Below are 20,202 nucleotides of genomic sequence, written 5' to 3'. Positions count from 1 at the left end.
TGCTGGATGTATTCGCTCTTTGTAAGTAAGAAGGAAGGATTCCAAAACCATGCAGTTGTTTTAGAACCATGCCGCTCCCCTCCTAACATGACCAACTAACTGCAAGTATTGAAATGACAGCCAGAAAGTATGTATGTGTCTGGAGTGCTTTCAGGACAAATTTGGATCGTATCTTTCCAGAACTCACTTCAGAGTTGCAGTTAAATGCTACCCCTTGCCTCTGATCTTTTCTTGCTACATTGATTCTGAGAAAACTTGATCACTGATTTAGCTCAGGGATTTTAGAAAGGTTCAGTTATTTTTATCCTCCTTCTATTTCATCTTATTTTCCACATAGATTAAAACCTACATAAGCCTCCACAAAGATGGAGCACAATAAGATTTAAAATATTAATATATTCCAGAAAAGCTGTTTTTCTTTTTCAGCAACAGTAAAATATAGCTATGAAATTAGAATAAATTCTACTGTTCATCTCCTGTTCAGTCTGTTTCAACTTCTTATGAGGGACAACTTACGAAATTACTTTGTGAAACTAAAACAATCCAGTTCATGGTTACCACAGTAATAAAAATACTCTCCCATTTTGTCTTTTGCCTTCAATGCCTGATACTGCAAGACTGCCAATATTTTCACAAGAAACAGTGGATATTAACATGACTCAAGTCACTCTCAAATGCACAGTTATCTTCCAGGAATAACATTGGCTAAGAGCAAGGACAACAGAGTCTGATCCATTGTACTGGGAAAATGAGTACACAGTGAGATTTCAAAGGGGAGAGGGGGCAGAATCTACCAAGGCCTAAATTGCATAAATACACTGGGATTTCCCTTTCTTATTTGTCCGAAGCAAAGCATTAAAAAAGGGTTTGCATTTTCAGCTGAGCTCTTCTTACTGGCTGTCTGTACCTAGTTTTTCAACTAGTGAGTTAACTCACTAATCAACTGAAACGACCCATTTGTTCAAAACTCATGGAGACAATTTTTTAATAAGCAATCTGGAAATTATAGAATTTTAAAGAAGATAACACTCTTAAGCAATTTCCTCTAAGAAAAATAACTCATCAGTTTACAAAGAAAATTAAGAGGAAAACTGGAGAGATGAGCTAAAATGCACATGCTAAGTAAAGCAAAGGTTAAAGTTGTTTCTTGTGACCCTAGATGATCATTTAGAGTGGTAAATGATACTCGCCCCCCCCCCCAAGATTCTTAAATAACATTCCAGATAAAAGCCTCCCTTATACCTCAAGAAGGCAAAAATGCCCTTGTCTATAGAAAACAAGTGATCTGTGGGCTGTTTCTGTTTTCAAATCCCATACTGTAAAGCACTAAGCATCCTCCTCCTAAAAAAAATAAATCAGTAGTGCTTCAAGCACATGGCCAAGTATCACCCTGCTCATACACTAATCTGAAAATAGGTATTTGTAAAGGAAAGATTACACAGTGCTGTTGTACATCTCATCTAGCCCTAACCCACAAAATTACTTTTTTATCCCTCCCCATACTGTACGTAGGCTTTATCCATCCCACAATTTTCCACCACTTCAGCTCATTTTAAAAATACCTAATCTCTTCATCTTTCTCCACGAGTCCCACTTCAGAGCAACAGAACTGGCTGGTCTTCTTTGAACTTGCAGTTCTAATCGTACAGCCAAATCCCATTTCAATATTTCAAAGCTCCAACATTTTCTCTCATAAACAGAATGGCTCTTTCAAGTGGTGCTTGGCAGTCAAGCTGTACAGCTGAAATACTGTCTTTGTGTGAGTATCTGTACCAGCCTTTCTTAAAGAACTCCCCTTGTCACTGAGCCATGCAGCACAGCTATCACTTACGTGAAGTGATACAGAACTATAATGAGAAAAGGTTTGGCTTGCTAAAGAGTCACAACTGCTGATGGACAGAAATTCAATTTTAAATACCAACTAATTTTATAAAAGAATATCTAGTTCTTTTAAGAGAAAAAAAGCTGGACATCAAGACTCGGGGAGTAATATAAAATTTTATATATGTTATACACAGGGAACACACTTCTGTGTGATAACTGAAAACCAGCTTATTCTAGCATAACCACAACATATTCTTCCAAGATTTATTCCCGAAAACTAGCTACCAAAAAAAAAACCCCAAAACCCAAAACCTTGAATAATCATGGGACAACTTTTAAACAAACAACTTTTCAAGAAAATGAGTCAAACCATTCTAGCAAAAGCTTCATGAACTACTTAGGACAAGTTTTCAGTAAATAACCAACATAGCTAAAACTGATAAACTCAGAAAGTTACCACCACACTGCACAGTTCTTCACTCACTGCTGGCAACAGTAACAGCCTAATCAAAGGATGATCAAACCACAAGCCATGCTCCAGGTTACAAGCAGACAGCCACACGAGGACTTAAGCAGAAAAATAACGTAATGCAGGTAATTTCCATCAAATCAAGCTTTGTCATAACCTTTTTACAGTGACTATCCAATCATTCAAAACAAAAGGGTACAAAAATCTCAGAGTAACTTTAGGTTGTTCAGTCACCTGAAAGAATGAACATGAATAAAACACAGCAAAATGCTCAAAGGTATTTTATGCCTTCAGTGTCAAGTAAAACCGGTGAAGAGAAAAAAGCTGGTCTGTCAAATTTCACACACTCCTTTTAAAAGCCTTAATTTCATAGTTTAAGGGGTACTGAAATGGTCTAACATATGAACGCATAAAATGCACCTACAACCTCATAGTGGTCCTGTACTTAACAATCATGCCCTCAATACATTAACAACTAACTTGATCATATAAAAATGAGAAGGCATGCTGTAAGGGCAATATTCTAAGCACTGAAATTCAAAATCTTAAATCAACTTTTACCAGAACCTCTTCTCTAGTTGTTCATTCTAATGCTTGGCAAAATGGTTTTCAAAATGCGCATTAAAATGGCAATGAGGACAATGGGGCCAAATAATCCTCACAAACATTCTGGTTTGTTTTGGGGTTTTTTTTTTTGTTTGTTTGTTTGGTTTTTTAATAACTAGTACATATCTGGTAAGTCAACATGGTAATAGCTATGCCCATTGAATCTGCAAAACACTTGGCATTAAGTGGGTCTGGGTTCTCCTTTCCTGTTAAGACATCAACACCTTTCCTAACACCTCAGGCTTATTTCTGAGGTCATGAAGACCAAAATTAATCCCTGTTGCAGTTTGTCAAAATGGTATAAGGACACCCTACAAGTTCAAAAGCAAGTGCATGCCATGTTTCAGAAATACCTTCAGAACACTACGGGAATTACATGTATATACACAGCTTTATACAAAGATACCACCAGATCCCAGGACATCACCTGCCATTAGATTGCTTGCCTCCACAAACACAGTATCTTCTCAGTACATTTAAAATTTTTGGACATTGGAAACTTGCAGCAAAGCAAATCAAATCTTCTTGCACTACGCTGACACTTCCTGGATCATCCACAGGATCAGACAGTGAGGGCGACTAAGCAGTCTTGCATCACCTTAATCTGACAGCAATGGCCACACGGAGGCTTGGTACTAAGTTGAGAGTCCATTTTCCTAATGTTTTTTTTCCAAATATGTGCTGTTTGCAGAGGACTCAAGATTCCACTTAGGGTTTATTAATGGACCTTACTCTAAAGTATCATACCACAAATGTCACATCAAATCCATGTCTTTTCTTCCAGTCCTTTCTTCCCCAGCAAATATTTTCTTTGGCTGCTTTATTCTTATTTCTAGGAACCCCATCTGGGATACATTCATCAAGGTTCCTCCAGCAATTTCAATTCCTTTCCACTGTTTCGTTTCCTCACCCAGTTAATCCCTGGTTTCCCTCAAATACTGATGCTCATTTGCCCTCCCATAGCTTCCCTGAATTCCCCAGTATCAATCTAGTGGGGTTTTGCTTATAAGCACTCATTATGCGTCACACTGTATCTTTCTCCAGGCTATCTGGGTTGCTACACCAGAAATTACTGAAAACACAAGTTTTCTTTCGCTGAAGACCAGTATTTATACTTGTAACATGGAAAGCTAGAAGCAGCAATAAAGAATAACATCAAAAAATACATATTCAACACAAGGTGGAGTCTTCCAGAAGTTAGCTGTCAACATCTAACAATCCTCCCATAATATTGTCACAAAACTTAGCAAGCCCATCCAATAACGTTATTTTACGGATTTAGCAAAAGGCTCTCATAAACACCTAACTATCACTTCTCCAGTATACTGGGAAACTTTGCTTCAAACCACAGACTTCACACATAAATGATTATTAATTTTTGACATAAGCACAGTATTTTCCTTCTACTCTTGTTTTCCAACAGAGGCAAGGTTTTGTGCCTTCACAGTAAGTCTTTCCTCAAGGAGAGTTCTGAACCTGAGCAATTACAGCAGAAAGCAGTGGTCAACTTTCAGAAGGGCTAACAATTGACCAAGTATGTTCTACTTCTTGTACCCGTTTTATATAAAAGTCGTTCTTTGGCATTAATATTCGTGGAGCCTTATATGAGTGCTAGGACATTAAAATAAAAATTCAATATAGTAAGTTTGCTAAGTATTTGTGAAACCGAGTTACATGACATACAAGAAACTCTGTGCAGCACCAATGGGCCTGCATTAGCAGTCCAAAGCAAACCCAGAAATTTAAGTGCTCAATAGCTCCAACTCAAAAGTCTACTATAGTATACATTGTGCTGTTCTTCAAGGGATTTCTGCATTTTCCAGCTAATGTTATGTCCAAACATACATCTATCATGAAAACTGCACCGTTTGAAAACAGGAAGTTTACGATTACGGGCCAATGTCAGCCAGACACTTCCATGAAGAGGCCTTTTTAGTTAGGTAAACTAGCTTCAGCTTTCCAAAAAGAGTTATTCTTTCTCAGGCAACTAGCTTGCAAGCACTACTCCTCTTGTCTTTGCCTGTGCTGTTAATAAACAAACAACTAAACAAAAATTCTTCAGGTCAGTAGGACAGAATTTCATAAAGCTCTTCTTACATTTAATAGACCATGGAACAACATGCCAAGTTTTATCATGTTGATCTCATGAGGGAAGTTTCAAAATAACTAACAATATCTCAAAGTACCATTAATAGTTACTATAAATTCAAATAATTTTGACCAAATATATCAATATTTGGTTGTATAAAACAACATGCAAAGGAACACCTTCAAGCTTTCCTTTCCCAAAGCCACTGACAAGACAACCTTGAATAAAACTTGCCATACTAGCACTTTCATTTAATATAAGGCAAGGTTTATAGGGAGAGAGAATATCTTACAAGACATAGCTGGAACAAACAGACAAGCTCTTCAATCCTGTCTTCAGCTCTGAAACAGAAGCAGCAAATTCCAACCCAAGCTCAGGCCAGGAACAATTTTTTTGAGCTTAACTTGATTAAATTGTCAAAGTGCTTAATTTTTAAGAGAAAAGGATGGTTGGTCCTGTGGAGCAAAAGGGGAGGTAAGCAAGAGGAGATACAGTTACCTATCTACAGGTGGTAATCACCCCTCCCCCCAAAAACTTAAGACAGCTGGACTGAATTACATGGAAAATGAAAGTTCCATTAAAACAACAGTAGTTACTGAGTCTGATTTCTGATATTCCAAACAAATGAGAAATTTCAACTCCTAGGTTCCTCCTTTTAGGGTATTTCTTACAGCTCCTCTTAGAATCACCACTACCATCAATTAAAATTCAGCATGTTAAGGTACTGTGAAATGGAAAATGTAAGTATAAAAATGCTGAAGTTATCTCTTTTAACTTATAGATGAATTCAGGTCTAATTTGACTTGCTTACATGCCACACATACATCTTCAACATTATCACAAGCAAAATGCATTACAACTTTTTGTGTAAAAGCTCAATCAAACCTGTAGTGACAATATGCTGAATGGTTTTCATTATATACTTAAGCCCAGGAATATGAGCTATACAGACTGAGAAAAGCTTACGTTGATATTTTCTAACTGCAGTAGATGTACTGTGTAATAGGATTTGACGTCTTCAGATACTAGCCGCACACGAAAACCCGTTTCACTGAATGTCATAACTTCCTCTTCTTTTGTTGGCCAGTATTGTGCACATTTCACCTAATTTATTTTTTAAAATAGGAAAAAGAGAAAAAAAAGAAAAATCTGGTTAAGTATTCTAGTATCTTGGGCTTTGCATGAGCAAATTCTGAGACCCCATTATTCAATACATTAGACTCAAGTACCTGCTCCCAGTTTGAGGAATTCTCAAAGTCCATAATGTTTACAGCTAAGTTACTAAAACTGTTTCAATGACTATTATGCATTCCAGCTTTGTCTGTTTATACTTTCTTTTATCACAAGGCTAGCGTGTTTTGAGACATACCTTAACTCTCCTCCTTCTCCCCCCCTAGTTCTCTACAGTGAACAGAGATCCTTATTCAGCTATTTCAACAACATTTCCCTCCTCCATTTCTGACGTGCACACCCGCACATTTACATAACTGATGTAACACATCCAGTTTTCCCAAGACTTGCTGAATACTGGAAGATTCTAGTGAAACAAAGGAAAGAACTAACAAAGCAATGCAAAACTGTCTCTTGTCTTTATTCCTCTTGCCCTGCACTCAAACTTTCTGTAGGAAAATTTTTGCATAAGAAAGTAAGTGACTTTTTAATGGACTAGTCAAATCTTTTTCGCTAACAAATCTACTCTGAAAAAAACCCCATAAACCTCAAATTACATGCATTTAAAACTAAAATCCACAGTGGTTTTAGGCACATTAGCAGAAAAACTACATCGTAACAGAAGATTTGTGTATTCTGCATATATAGCACCAGCTGTAAAGAATCAAAAATAACTAGACCAGTATGACAGCTGGTGGGCAGCAGCTTGTCTTCACTGTTGCAAACAGTTAAGATCACTATATAATAAATCTACTACTCTGTTAGAAGAAATAATCTAAAGATACTTTAATTCAAACTTGTTTTCACAACTTCCATTTGTTCCATAGCATCTTACACTGCTTCTACTCCATCTTATTTCTATCTCTACATCTTACTGTCTCAGGATGTTACTTTCACGGTTCTGGACATATTTTTATTAGATGCGCTTTTCACCAAACTGACTTTTGTGTCTTAGCTCCACCACTGTAGTGTTATATTAAATACATGTTATGCTGTACATCAGTGAGAAAGTCTGTTAATTCTTTTAACATAACAATCAAACATTGTTCAACTGTATTAAAATTATGTGACTTCATTTACAACTTTAGGCCTAATATTACTTACCGATTCTTTTTCAACAATTCTGTTCAGCATGACAACCGCTTTTGTTTGTTGCTGCCATACCATTAGCCAAAAATGACAACATGTATTAGGTAGTGGGCCCTGTGTAGTAAAGAAAAAAAATGGGTGGGAAAATGTATAGGCAAAGCAGTGTTTGAACACATTTAATAGTTCACTGTGTGAAACAGGAAGAAGTCTTCCTCTGAAAAGTTTAAACAAATTATTAATAGAATGATAAAAATGACAGACAAGAAAGTAACCATACTGCACAGATCATTCCAGTACTTAAAAGTTGGGGTTTAAAAGAAACAACAACAAAAACACAAACAACAAAACAGTAAGAACTCAGAGAAGGGATGTTTCAGTTTGGGCATCAATATTATTTTGCCGTTAAAAGAAAAGCTACTGCAGGCATGCTCAGAAGGTACAAGATGAAGTAAGAGGTAAAAACTATTGTTGCAACCTATTTCCAAAAGAAATATCTGAAAAGCTTTATATGCAGTAAACTATTCATACTTAAATATTCCCTTTAGTTTTTTCTTAATATACGTGTTCACAACTAGATCAAACTGGCAGTTAGTATGACAAATGTATTTATAAAACGCACTAGAGACAAGGAACCATCCAAATACAAATTACGACTGTACAAATCTCCCTCCCCCAGATTCTCAATCCCCGTAACAACCTAGTAATTGGTACTACTTACCTGTGTTAAAATATAGCATCTCTGGGCTTCTTCTATGACCACTAGGCTGGCATTGATATAGTCATTCTCAGTGTTCTGCAGTTTTACACGACTATGATCATCTAAAATGCAAAGAAAATTAACAATCAATGACGCATCCATCTTGATGAATACACTCTATCAGGCAAGTTAAGGTCTGACAAGCAATTAGAAATAAATTCTTCAGTACTAACCAAATGGCAAACTACAAAAACACATGAAACTGATTTCTCATGTAACTTTGATAACTGCCTGTCTCATCTTCCCCTCAGCATTCCATCAGAGTAATTTCAGGCAGCTATTAATAGAAGCTGCTCAGAAAAATGGAATACTCAGTTTTCTTTAAGAAACAACCAAACAAAACAATCCTCCCTCACATGCCAGAAGATGCTCACAGCCATCCCTCAACAGTTGCATTTCCTTAACAGAACAGCACCACAGCCCACACCAGGCAGCGATCTATGCTATCACACCAGATCACTTCACTGCATGGTTTCCTTTAAGTTTAGAATTCCAAGATGTTTGGTGAACTGAAGTTTCATAGGTTGAGGTAGAATCATAAAGTAAAACTCACACGGCTTCAATCAATCAATCAATCTATTTGCAATAATTGACACCAAGCTTTAATCAATTTCATTTTCCCTGTAATTTGTGGTTTAATACTATACAAATGAAAAATACTAAAGAAGGGGCACATGCAAAAATGCACCCCTTTAACAAATGTTCCAATAAATGAAGCCTAATCTAATTACACAGTTTCAGTCTCTCGTGATTAGAGAGACAGAAGGTTCCCCTATTTATGGCAGAGGCAAGCAAAGGAGTCAATTTAAAATTATAACTTTAATATGAGAAGGATTAGCAGACAGTGATACTAAAACACTGCATAACAAAAAGTCACTATGGCTGTTCCTAGAACTTTTTAGTATCTGAATTATCACCCTTTAGGAGACATTTAGGTAATCAGACTTCCTCACAGTAAATAATCCTTCGCCCATTTATTAGAACAGTATTAAATAAACAGCATTTTTATTTTAAAATTTGTACACAACTACATGCCAGGAAATGAGATCCAACTGACTGCAACTCCCCTGAAGCTCAACTGCCTAGACAGACAGTTTATGAGAAAAGTAAATAAAAAATAGCAAACTAAAATGAATTTAAGAGACTTCAACACATTTCTGGAAAAGATAGAAGAGATTACATAAAGACACTGACAGAGCTGCAAGTGAATTACAGTGCAATGCCTGTTTTTTAACCTGCATTCACCTGGTCTAACGCACAAAACTCATGTGGGGTGCAGGCTGATGGCACAGTTGCTGTTAAAATGTCAGCCCACTTTTCCTTCTCCCATCCCTGCACCAAAAGGCTAACTTCTTTTTGACAAACGTCTTGGGAAATGCGCGAAATCCATCATTACATAAAGACACTGACAGAGCTGCAAGTGAATTACAGTGCAATGCCTGTTTTTTAACCTGCATTCACCTGGTCTAACGCACAAAACTCTTGTGGGGTGCAGGCTGATGGCACAGTTGCTGTTAAAATGTCAGCCCACTTTTCCTTCTCCCATCCCTGCACCAAAAGGCTAACTTTTTTGACAAACATCTTGGGAAATGCGCAAAATCCATCAGTTTTGACATAAGCAACTACCAAGTATCACATTCAGTGCAGCTGAATCCAGATTAAGTCCCCATACCAGAGCCAGCTATACAGCACAAGGCTTAGCTAGGAAATCCATGAATATGACCTCAAATAGGCAAAAAGTTGATGGGAAACAAAAAACAGCTACTGAATTAGACTCTTATTCTATGGACTGCTCATATGTTTTATAAATACTTTACATATGTGTGGAAGCCTGGGAAAAGTACATTTAGTAGGTCTTGATCTGCTTTTATACTCTCCTTCTCTATCTGCTATGGGCAACTATGAGAGAGGATCTTGCTGGATTCAAGGAAAGAAGTCAACAGTAAATTGCTTTTTTTTTTGTTTTGTTTTTTTTTCCAAGGACTGAGATTTCGGGTTGTCATCCAACCTCCTTTAGCTGCTAGCTTTTATATGCAGTCACATACAAACACGCAGAGAACAGAAATATGCTGAAAACCTATTTTTAATACAAAAGTATGAGAAAGTTACTGGTTTAGTCTATTTTCATTAGCATTTCAGCTGTAAGACAACACCATCTTGATTTTCAGGAGTCTTAAAACAATTTATGATACATCTGCATGAATAAAAAAATCTTATCAAAGCCAAGACACAGTAAAATTAAGACACATGTGCATTTTAAAGTAAAATACATCTCCTTGTATTATTTTGTCTAGATGGGAAAGTGTTACTTTTTCCTTCCATGTATCACTCGATCTGAAATGTTTCTACTGGAGAGAAACCAAGACCTTTGTAAATATTACATGTCATTTGCCAACAGGAAAAACTTAAGATCTTGTTATAGTAAATCACACATACCGGTACTAGTGTTCTCGGAAAGGTGACGTAAGCAAGCACTATTAACGGTTTAATCACCCAGCAGCAGCTGCTGCATTGCTAACAGTAAGAGATAACTGCCGAGGCACTAATGAGGTTTCCTACTGTGACCCTTACACACGTTTTCAGCCATATTTTTCCCTTCTTGCAAGTTCTGCTTTGTAAACATGACAAATAAAACTGAATGTTTTTTTAAAAGTCCCTTTAACAACTAATTCTATGCACAGACAGCGTCCCTCCTCCCCAACTAAAACAGAGGCAGTCCTACAAATACACTGGCATACACTCCACAGGACAAAGCAAGCTGCTAGAATATATCGATTTGCCCTCTTTTAAGGGAAAACATTCCTAAAGGACACAATGACCCAGAAACTTCATTCAAGCCCTGGCTTGCTCTTCTAAACTACATGAAGCAAGCCAACTTTTCACAGCCAGTTAGCTGTAACATATTTCCCATATGTAAATAATTTCCAATTACAAAGTAATTTAGATTTACATGAATGATAAACCTATCATAAATCTTATCTTAAAAGATTTATCTTAAATGTTGCCAATACCCTCAACACCTAAAATATAGTAGTCATTTTCTGAAGCACTAATTCCCCTATTTCAACAAACTATGCAGCCCAAAAAGGAAGTGGAAACCTTAAAAACGCTTCTTATTCTGGCTCCTGCACTAAGATAACTACTCCCAGAACCACCCTTTCTGAGATAAGCAAGCTCTTACTACCCACTTCAAGTGAAACCCTGTCCTACTGAGATCACTGACAACACTCCCCATGTCTCAAATAAGGCCAGGACTTCACATTACACATCAATTTGCCCACTCCCTGCTAAAAAGAAAATGACATATCCAGTTAAAACAGACATATGAAAATGTTTGGCATTTTACATCATACAGTTCTTGCAGTTGGTTAATGAAAAGTTTTCATTTGAAAACAATTATGTTTCTAGCAGTGAAACCACTGTAAAACTTAAAAATTATCTTACATCCAAGGGATATTTCTGGCTCCCCAAATATAGAGCTATTAACAACAAAGAAGGGTGAAATGCTACTTAGCGGATTAAAGGAAGTCATAAATAAAACATGTAGCCATAAGCCATCCCAGTGACCCAGTCTGACCCTTTCCTGCCTACCAGCAAATCCCCTTAATTTCACTAATCTAAATCTAGTCTATCTGAGCTGCTAAATTATTCAAATTACAATACTCTGTCACTAGACTTATAGTTTCAAGTTTCAGAGGTAGCCTAAGGCAAAGGAAAGGCAAAGTGACTTTTCCTCACCCTGTCATGGGTTGTACGCAAAGAATGCCATCAAATCAATCATGGCCTAGTTCATAACTGAAATGTACTCATACTGAAATATATGCATAACTACTGCACAGGAGCCTTACAATTTTAAGCAGGACTGTTAAAAAACGCTTAAGATACAAAAAGTTTAGATCCGTATGTGCTATAAAATTCCCCTCTTCCCCAACCCCAAAGAAAGAAGTCTCTTCAAAAGCAGCACGTTGAATTTATTTATACCATGTTTCTGGTAACAAGATGTTTTAGGGAATCATTAGATAACACCGTAAAAGTCATCAATGCTAGCTTCTAATACGGACATCAAGAAGTGCAGTAGGCTTATTTTGAATAGAACATCTCCCTGTTCTCAGCACATACATTCAAAACACAGGACAGAAAAGGAACATTTTCACAACAATAATTAATCAGCACTAAGTGCAAAACCATCCACATCAGCTCCAACTCTGTTCCCTGTAAAGCACAATACTCTTCACATTCCTCTCTCCTCGTACATACTCTATGACATCTGCAAGCCTACAGTTGAAAGGTCCAACACAAAGTCTACTAGTGGCCACAGGAAGAAAACAAGAGAAATCGCTTCCTCTCAAGACCCTCCAACACCAACATGTTCTACAAGGCAAAAAAGTTCAGATGACCTAAGGAACTGGGCTACATACCACATTACAAAGGAAGGCTAAAGCTAAAACTGATTAAACCCCCATCTACTCTTAAAAAGCAAAAGAAAAAAATTCCTGCCAATTTTGCCGAGGGGATTTCCTTCTTGCCTGTAAGACTGGGAACATGCTAAGCATACCTCTAAAGGTTTTTACAGTCAATCTAAGACACTAGACTCCTCTGATACCCACTAAGGATCAGACTTAGAAGAGAAGTATTAACAGAAATCTTCGTGTTTCATTAAAGTTATCAATAAGAAATAATAACCTCACAAGTTATTTTCCTCTTAACAATGTTTTCTGAGAAATGGTTTCATCTGTCAGGAAATGACTGGCTGTCAAACCAACCCTATTTCAGATTAACTTCCTGTTTTAATACTACTGCATAACCAAAATATTCCTCTCCCCATTCTAGACTAACACCAAACTGCTAGACTGCTATTTATTTTGGCTAGGCAGTAACTCTTGAGGGCTTTTACCCGACCAAACTTACACACACCACAGCTCTTCAGACAACAAAACTGGACACTAACAAAAATACTTATGAAACTGGAGACAACATGAAACTCAGCTGTAATGGGCAAAGATGATTAGCCTTTGCCAGCTAACAGAAATCAACTTTTACCTAGAAATGTATGTAACGGACACAGATTGGTTTCAGTGTGCATGTCTTACATATTATGGCTGAAATGGGGCAAACCAACCCAGAGCATTTTTTCCTGCACTTGTAATTGACATCTTTTCCATAAGACAGAAAAATCTTTGCATTTCCTTTTGCAGACATACCACCTCAGATTTTAGACTGGTTTGGCCACTATCTAGATTAACAAACCATTTTCTCCCTGCTATAGAGAAATAAAACATTTTCATCAAATTATGTCTTATGTCTTACAACATGTTTAAGTAGCTACATCTTAGAAGTTTAACTGCTAGTTCTAAAAGTCTTTCACTATTAGAGAGTATTATTATTATCGCCTGTTCTTCATTTAAACGCTGGTAAAGAGCAGTAAAACTTGCAAAGTGAAGGACTGAGATGTTAAGACTGTGCAAGATGGAGTTGTCTTGCACTTCTGCATTGCCAGTTCCTTGCATACATGCACCACAACTAGAGGTGTTCACCACAGTGACCAAATGGCACAGCTTTTACTCCAGCTGCTTTGAAGTTAAGGTGCTGCTATCTTGGAATGTTATTTATCATATATTCCCTTCCAGGTCTCTTTCTCCTCCCAACTCTCACCATCATTACAGAAACAATTATGAGTCACATTTTAAAACACACAGATGTAAAATTCAACAGAAATTACTTCAAACACAGTGTTTTGCTCTGTTCTCCTCATACAGCCCTGCTCCTAGTGCCCACTTCTGCGGGCTATCTTGGTGACCCAATTCAAACCTTTCTTCTCTTGTAAATGCTAAAAACTGACACATGCCTCAAAGTTCACCATCTTAGTTCAGTCATCATGTTATAGTTCATGTAAACTAGCATGTAATGACTCTAACCCTTTCCTGAGCCCAACTACTACTTCCAACATGAGATTTTATCTGTCTCTGCTCTTGCGCAGGGTCCAGGGATTAATCCAATCACAGAATAGTTTGGGTTGGAAAGGATCTTAAAAATCATCTAGTCCAACCCCCCGGCCTTGGGAAGGGACATCTTCCACTAGACCAGGTTGCTCCAAGCCCCATCCAACTTGGCCTTGAACACTTCCAAGGATGGGGCCCATAAGTTCTCCGGCCACCCTGTTCCAGTGCTTCATCACCCTCATAGTGAAGAATTTTTTCCTTGTATCTAATCTAAATTTACCCTCTTTCAGTTTAAAGCCATTGCCCCTTGTCCCATCACCACACGCCCTTGTAAAAAGTCCCTCTCCAGCTTTCCTGGAGGCACCTTTCAGGTACTGGAAGGCAGCTATAAGGTCTCCCGGAGCTTTCTCTTCTCCAGGCTGAACAACCCCAACTCTCTCAGCCTGTTTTCATAGGAGAGGTGCTCCATCCATCTGATTATCTTTGCGGTCTTCCTCTAGACTCACTCAAACAGGTCAATGTCCTTCTCCTGTTGGGGGCTCCAGAGCTGAACACAGGACTCCAAGTGGGATCTCACAAGAGCCATGTACAGGGGCAGAATCACCTCCCTTGACCTGCTGGCCATGCTTCTTTTGATGCAGCCTAGGATATAGTTGGCCTTCTGGGCTGCAAGCAACGGGCTCATGTCCAGCTTCTCATCCACCAGTACCCCCAAGTCCTTCTCCTCAAAAGCTGCTCTCAATCTTTTTCCACTCAGCCTGTATTTGTGCTTGGGATTGCTCCAAACCATGTGCAGGACCCTGCACTTGGCCTTGTTGAACTTAATGAGATTCACATGAGCCCACCTCTCAAGTCTGTCACAGGCCCTCTGGATGGCATCCCCTCCCTCCAGTATGTTGACCGCAACACACAGCTTGGTGTCATCGGCAAACTTACTGAGGGTGCACTCAATCCCACTGTCCATACTGCCAACAAAGATGTTAAACAGTGCCAGTCCCAATATTGAATCCTGAGGGACACCACTCATCACTGGTCTCCTCTTAGACATTGAACTGTTGACTGCAATAGTTTGAATGCGACTATCCAGCCAATTCCTTATCCACCGAGTGGTCCATCCATCAATTCCATTTCTCTCCAATTTAGAGACAAGGATGTCAGGTGCGACAGTGTCAAATGCTTTGCACAAGTCCAAGTAGTACAATCACGTAATTAATTTCCTCCTGGCTGAACTAGCATTTCAGAAGCAGGTTTTGCCATGACCACGGCAGAGATGTTTGGTGCTCTTCACTATTGTAAAAGGCATGCCATGATTAAGGAAAATTTTGAGCTCCAAAAAACTACAGGAAATGCAATACAACTCACACCTTTAAGATATTATTGCAGGCATTATTAGATGCTACTTAAATAACACAATGTCTTATTTATTTATTTTACAAACACTCTTTTCAAAAAAAGAAAAACCACAAACACATTGAAGATAAGCTGCCATTCTCTTTGCAGTTGTGCCTAAGAAATGAAATCCATGGACAGAAGAAATGGTAAATGCGTGAATACAGCTTTGGCCACAGAAATTGTATAAGATATTGGACCCAGGAATAGAACTTAGGTCTCATGGGTTCAAAGCCAATTCTCTGTCTTCACTTCTTACAGCCCCCATCCCAATCCAGGAATGAAAGAGAAAGTGAATGAAACAGAGAATGAATAAAACATGACCTACCTCAGCACCATTAAGATGCTAACACTGTGCTGTAACAGGACAGTAAACCTGGGACACCTAAGCATAGATCAACAAAGCTCCAGCAGAGGCACGTCTCCCTTTGCTGAGCGTACAGTGGAAATTAGTAAGCCTTGACTAACCTGAGGTATGTTCTCCAGAGCTGTACATTCTCAAATAGACCAGGCTGGAGAATGCCATGCAGACACAGCAAAGAGGCTGTGCACTGAGCTCTTAAGTTCAATTTAATCAGAGTTCAGTATTGGGATTCAGCATTAAGCAAGACCGGATCCATTTGGTGAGAAAACACTGTGCAAGTTAGCATTCTGGTGGCAGCGTAACGAGCAGCGCACAGCACCGCATCTGACCAGCATGACTCAATCCGAGACCCTTCCTGTGTAGTTTTGAGAAGTGCTATGCACATGCTGTTAACACAACAAGGAGTTCAGCACTTCTCCAAATCTTACAATAGGTATTCAGATTAGACTCTCAAACAAAAAGCACCAATACACCGCCAACCCTTCAAAAATTCTAGATCCAATACAAGAAGGCTTTTGAGCCTTTGGTGGTCTGGGAAACTTCATACTAAAGAACACACAAACCTGTTCCAACTTCCACATGTTGTAGAAAAATTAAGGCTGTACTGAATTTTTTTCTTAGTCATTTTGAAAGCTATTTATGATAGATTTCTCCACCTATAACTACACGTCTTATTACAATGATTTTGGATTACAGTTTCTAAAGTAAATGCTCTTGAAAAAAAGTCCGTAACACTTAAGTAGCAAAGAAGCTGGTAAAAAAAAAAAGCTGCCTTCACCTAAGGTATAAGGTCATTATGTCACAAAGACCGTTTTATGGCAGAAAAATACAAAGCATTCCATACCTATCTACTTGCATTGACAAAATTAAAGAACAGCTTCATGCATACATTCTTCTGAACAGAAAAAAATAACAAAATCTCAAGTATTTTTTTAAGCAACAGGAGAAATCCAGTGGCATTTATCCACACAATCTTATAAACGTGTAGAATCACTTGGCCCAAAAGGAAATTGTTAGTAAAGCTTACTAACTTAATTTCTGTGCTGAGCAAATGTTCCAGTTTTTTGTGACACGTAATATTAAACAAATAATTTCCTTATGAGAAAAGTATCTTTAAAATATTACTTTGCAGCTCACACACATTTACCTATATACTAGTAACTATGATTTGCAGTCCTCTCTCATTCACCATTCAGCACAACGAGTTTAACCAGCAGACTTTTCTCCCTTCTGTTATACACATTTGTGGATGTTATGAAAAACACATTTATCATAGGATACATGCCTACAGAAATAAACAAGATACAAACCCAACAATGACCATGATTAATTAGCTACAGTGTTTAAAAGTAAACTGTGTAAGTAAAAAGTCTTAAAGTTTACTGCAATAATTGCAGAAAAGATACTTACATGGACTAACATCTCTGTATCTGTTTCGATTTCTGTTTTCTGGATATTTTGCAACTCTATGAGGGTAGTCACTGGATTTATGTCGAATTTCCTTTAAAAGACAAAAAATGCTATTTACTTATAGCCAGTAAGCTGATTAAGGTTAGTGTTCTACACATCCTATGATAAGGCATTCCACCTTATTAATTAATCAAGGTTATTAATGATTAACATTTTTAAGCCAACCTTTACTACACCTAGTGTTATCTTCACTCAGAACACGTCTCTCATTCTTGGCCAAGCTGTTGCCATTTAGATCTTTCCACAGTTGGCTAACACCACCAAACTAACGTAAGCGCAATTTGGTAAGCAACTGACGTAGCAGGAATAAAGGGGAAAAAAACCCCAGATATTTATTATGCTTATGGTCTACCTCAGACTTGTGCACGTTATCTCCCACAGTAATAAGAGACTCAGATAGACAGCACCAACAGCAGTACATTGCTAGCTCCTTTACACCAACAGGCAGCATGAATCCCCATAAAGATAACTAAGCTAATTAATGATTTTATGGCTGCTGTTAACAAAAGATTATTTTTGAGATGGTTTGATGGTTCAACCCATACAGCTGTAGTTAGACATGACCCAATACGAAGGAACAATTCTAGGCTCACAAATATCAATGTGAAATCACAGCCTGCTTCTCCTCAGACATTAAGACAAACTTTTCAATAATCTGCATTTAGAAGATACGAAGACATACTCATTTAAATACAATTTTAAGGAGCGTACTATTCACATACTCTTGAATGTTTGGTTTTATTAATTTTTTGCTCCGAGTGTACCTTTTCCACAACTTCACTAAGATATAGAGTGAAGGCAACTGAAAACACAGCTAAAGTGCTATTGACGAGCAGCCTCCTATGAACTGAACTATCCCTTTAGATATCTCTGTACTGATGCCATCTCAGCACACATGTTGTATGATACAGAATTAACAATGTTCAATTCTGAATTCTCCTTTTGTTTTTAGATGATGTTGTTATATGTGATCGTTAGGTCCCAAAGAGCGTTTAAAATTCTCCTTACAGCTAAGCATTCTTTGGTCTTTGCTATGTTTCCACTATCTTTGTCTTCTCAAACTTCCTAAATAGTCTGTGTATTCCCAGGCAACAAACACAGCCAAAAAGGACTTCAGCGGAAATCTAACACACATAAGGAAGCTCAATTTTTAGATCTGGTGTGTGACGTCACTTAAGTGCAGCGCCAACCTGTAAAGAACCTAAACCACAATGTGGAGCACCAACTGTCAAGCACCAATGCTCACATATTTGTATAAAAATCTCTTGATCTATTAGACAATCAGGTTTTTTTTGGTTTTGATACAGAACACTGGAACTTGTCTTCTGCCCTGGTTTATAAGGCTTACAAGCTTTAAGAGCAACCACATGCACATCGAAAAAATCCATTTGGCAGGCACAACCTGTTCACAGAATAACCAAGTTCTCAGGAAATGTAAATTTTGTATTACGGCATAACAGGATGCAACTTATTTTGTTTTTAAAAGCACTGGCATCCTCTGTGCACATTTGTGTCTGTAATTTGGTCAAGACACATTAAAACAGCTAGAAACACTACTACAGCAATAGGGAGGGGGGCTTGCTTGAAAGAATTAAACCTAAGAAAGTACAATGACTAGTTCCAATATCAGTCTTCCTACACATGATCCAGCCATCACAAACTGGAGAAACAAATCAGATGTCAGATGTAACATAAGGCATATTACACAAGAAAAACTTCTATAAAAAAAAAAGTTGAAAATCAGTATTCAGTCATTAATTCAGATTGTATAGATGCTCCAGGAGTCAGCATAAAAATTCCAAGCTTCATAGGATTTTACCACAAGTCTTGGAAAATTCATGGAACTGCAAGGCAAATATACAAAACTGTTCTCAGCCAGAAAAATAAAAAAACCCTTTTTTTTTCTTCAGAGAAACTTACACTTCTCCGGGCAAGTACATATGTTTCTTATACAACTCTATCATAGGAAAATACCTTCCTAAACAAAAACTCAGTGTAAAAACAAGTAGTCAGAAATTAGAGTATTTTCTATAAGTTTGTGCTATTTAAAAACATCATTTGCTATTTTCCCTTTATGTTTTTAAGCAGATCCATACTCTCTGGTTTTAATATAAAACAAATGTGTTAAGTACCCTGAAAAAATCCTGAGTTTGCAAAATCTATAAGTTAGGGAAATACAGAATACAAAATACTTTATTTTACAGCATAGCTGTAGTAAAATTAGGAAATCCGTATATAAAGTTTAGCAGAGCTTAATATACAATTCTCTCTTCAGTTTACTTCTCCAAGTACAACTAAATAATATTAAAATGAATTGGGAAAGCTAACTTGTTCGGTCTGGATATACCAGATGTAATGTGTGTGTACATTTCTACCTCACGAAGGACACTGGTTGCAGAATTCTTTGTTACATTTTTGTCTCATTAACTTAGCACTGTTTATTTCTGCTATTCCCCGTTAAATTCAAACCACAGTTCAGTTCCACAATACATGTCTAGAGATAATATATTTTAAATACACGTAAGTCAATCACACCGCTAATTAAACAGAGAAAAAGCACAAGTTCAAGTTAGTAAAAAGCACTTTCGTTTTGGATTGTTTTTCCTCATTAGTGAAAGAAAACTGTAAAATACGCACTGGCCCAAATAACTGCTCTAGTATTATAAGCTTACACGGAAAGTCTATTTTATGGAACTGGCCCTAAGACTATTGTTGGAAGCTACTAATCTCGTTGTTTCTAGACGAAAAGGGCAAGTAACGTATTTTCTGAACAATAATCGCGCAGGCCTCCGGCAGACGCCAAGCCAGCGAAGGCAGGGGTAACGGGCGGGTGAGGAGGGTGAGTGGGTGCCTGAGGAACTGCTGCGCAGCCGTTTCAGTGGCAGAGCCGCGAACCCAGCGGCGACGGCAAGCCTTGGCCGGATCGGCATTATCAAGTATAACCTTCCACTCCGCCTGGAAACCGCGGGGAAAACACCCTCTCCCAGCTCAGACCGGCCGCCTGGTTAAGCCCTTAGTGCCTAAGCCGCAACTGCC

The 20,202-nt window shown here is 37.9% G+C and overlaps 1 protein-coding gene across 1 annotated transcript in view; it reads right to left on the bottom strand.

The window, feature by feature from the left end:
- The window catches only part of PTPN2 (protein tyrosine phosphatase, non-receptor type 2), a 28,177-nt gene extending 8,081 nt beyond the window's left edge, over nucleotides 1-20,096 (bottom strand). The window contains exons 1-5 of the mRNA XM_010297591.1: nucleotides 19,890-20,096; nucleotides 17,107-17,197; nucleotides 7,966-8,066; nucleotides 7,263-7,361; nucleotides 5,955-6,092 (exon numbers count right to left, since the gene is read on the bottom strand). Coding sequence (XP_010295893.1) covers nucleotides 5,955-6,092; nucleotides 7,263-7,361; nucleotides 7,966-8,066; nucleotides 17,107-17,197; nucleotides 19,890-20,096 — 636 coding nt within the window. The remainder of the gene's footprint in view (nucleotides 1-5,954; nucleotides 6,093-7,262; nucleotides 7,362-7,965; nucleotides 8,067-17,106; nucleotides 17,198-19,889) is intronic.
- Between the last annotated feature and the right edge of the window lie 106 nt (nucleotides 20,097-20,202).

This window comes from Phaethon lepturus, unplaced genomic scaffold, assembly GCF_000687285.1.
Source record: "Phaethon lepturus isolate BGI_N335 unplaced genomic scaffold, ASM68728v1 scaffold3692, whole genome shotgun sequence".
NCBI classification, from domain to species: Eukaryota; Metazoa; Chordata; class Aves; order Phaethontiformes; family Phaethontidae; genus Phaethon; species Phaethon lepturus.
Note: the sequence above shows the minus strand (reverse complement) of the source record. Positions and strands in the feature narration are given on the sequence as shown.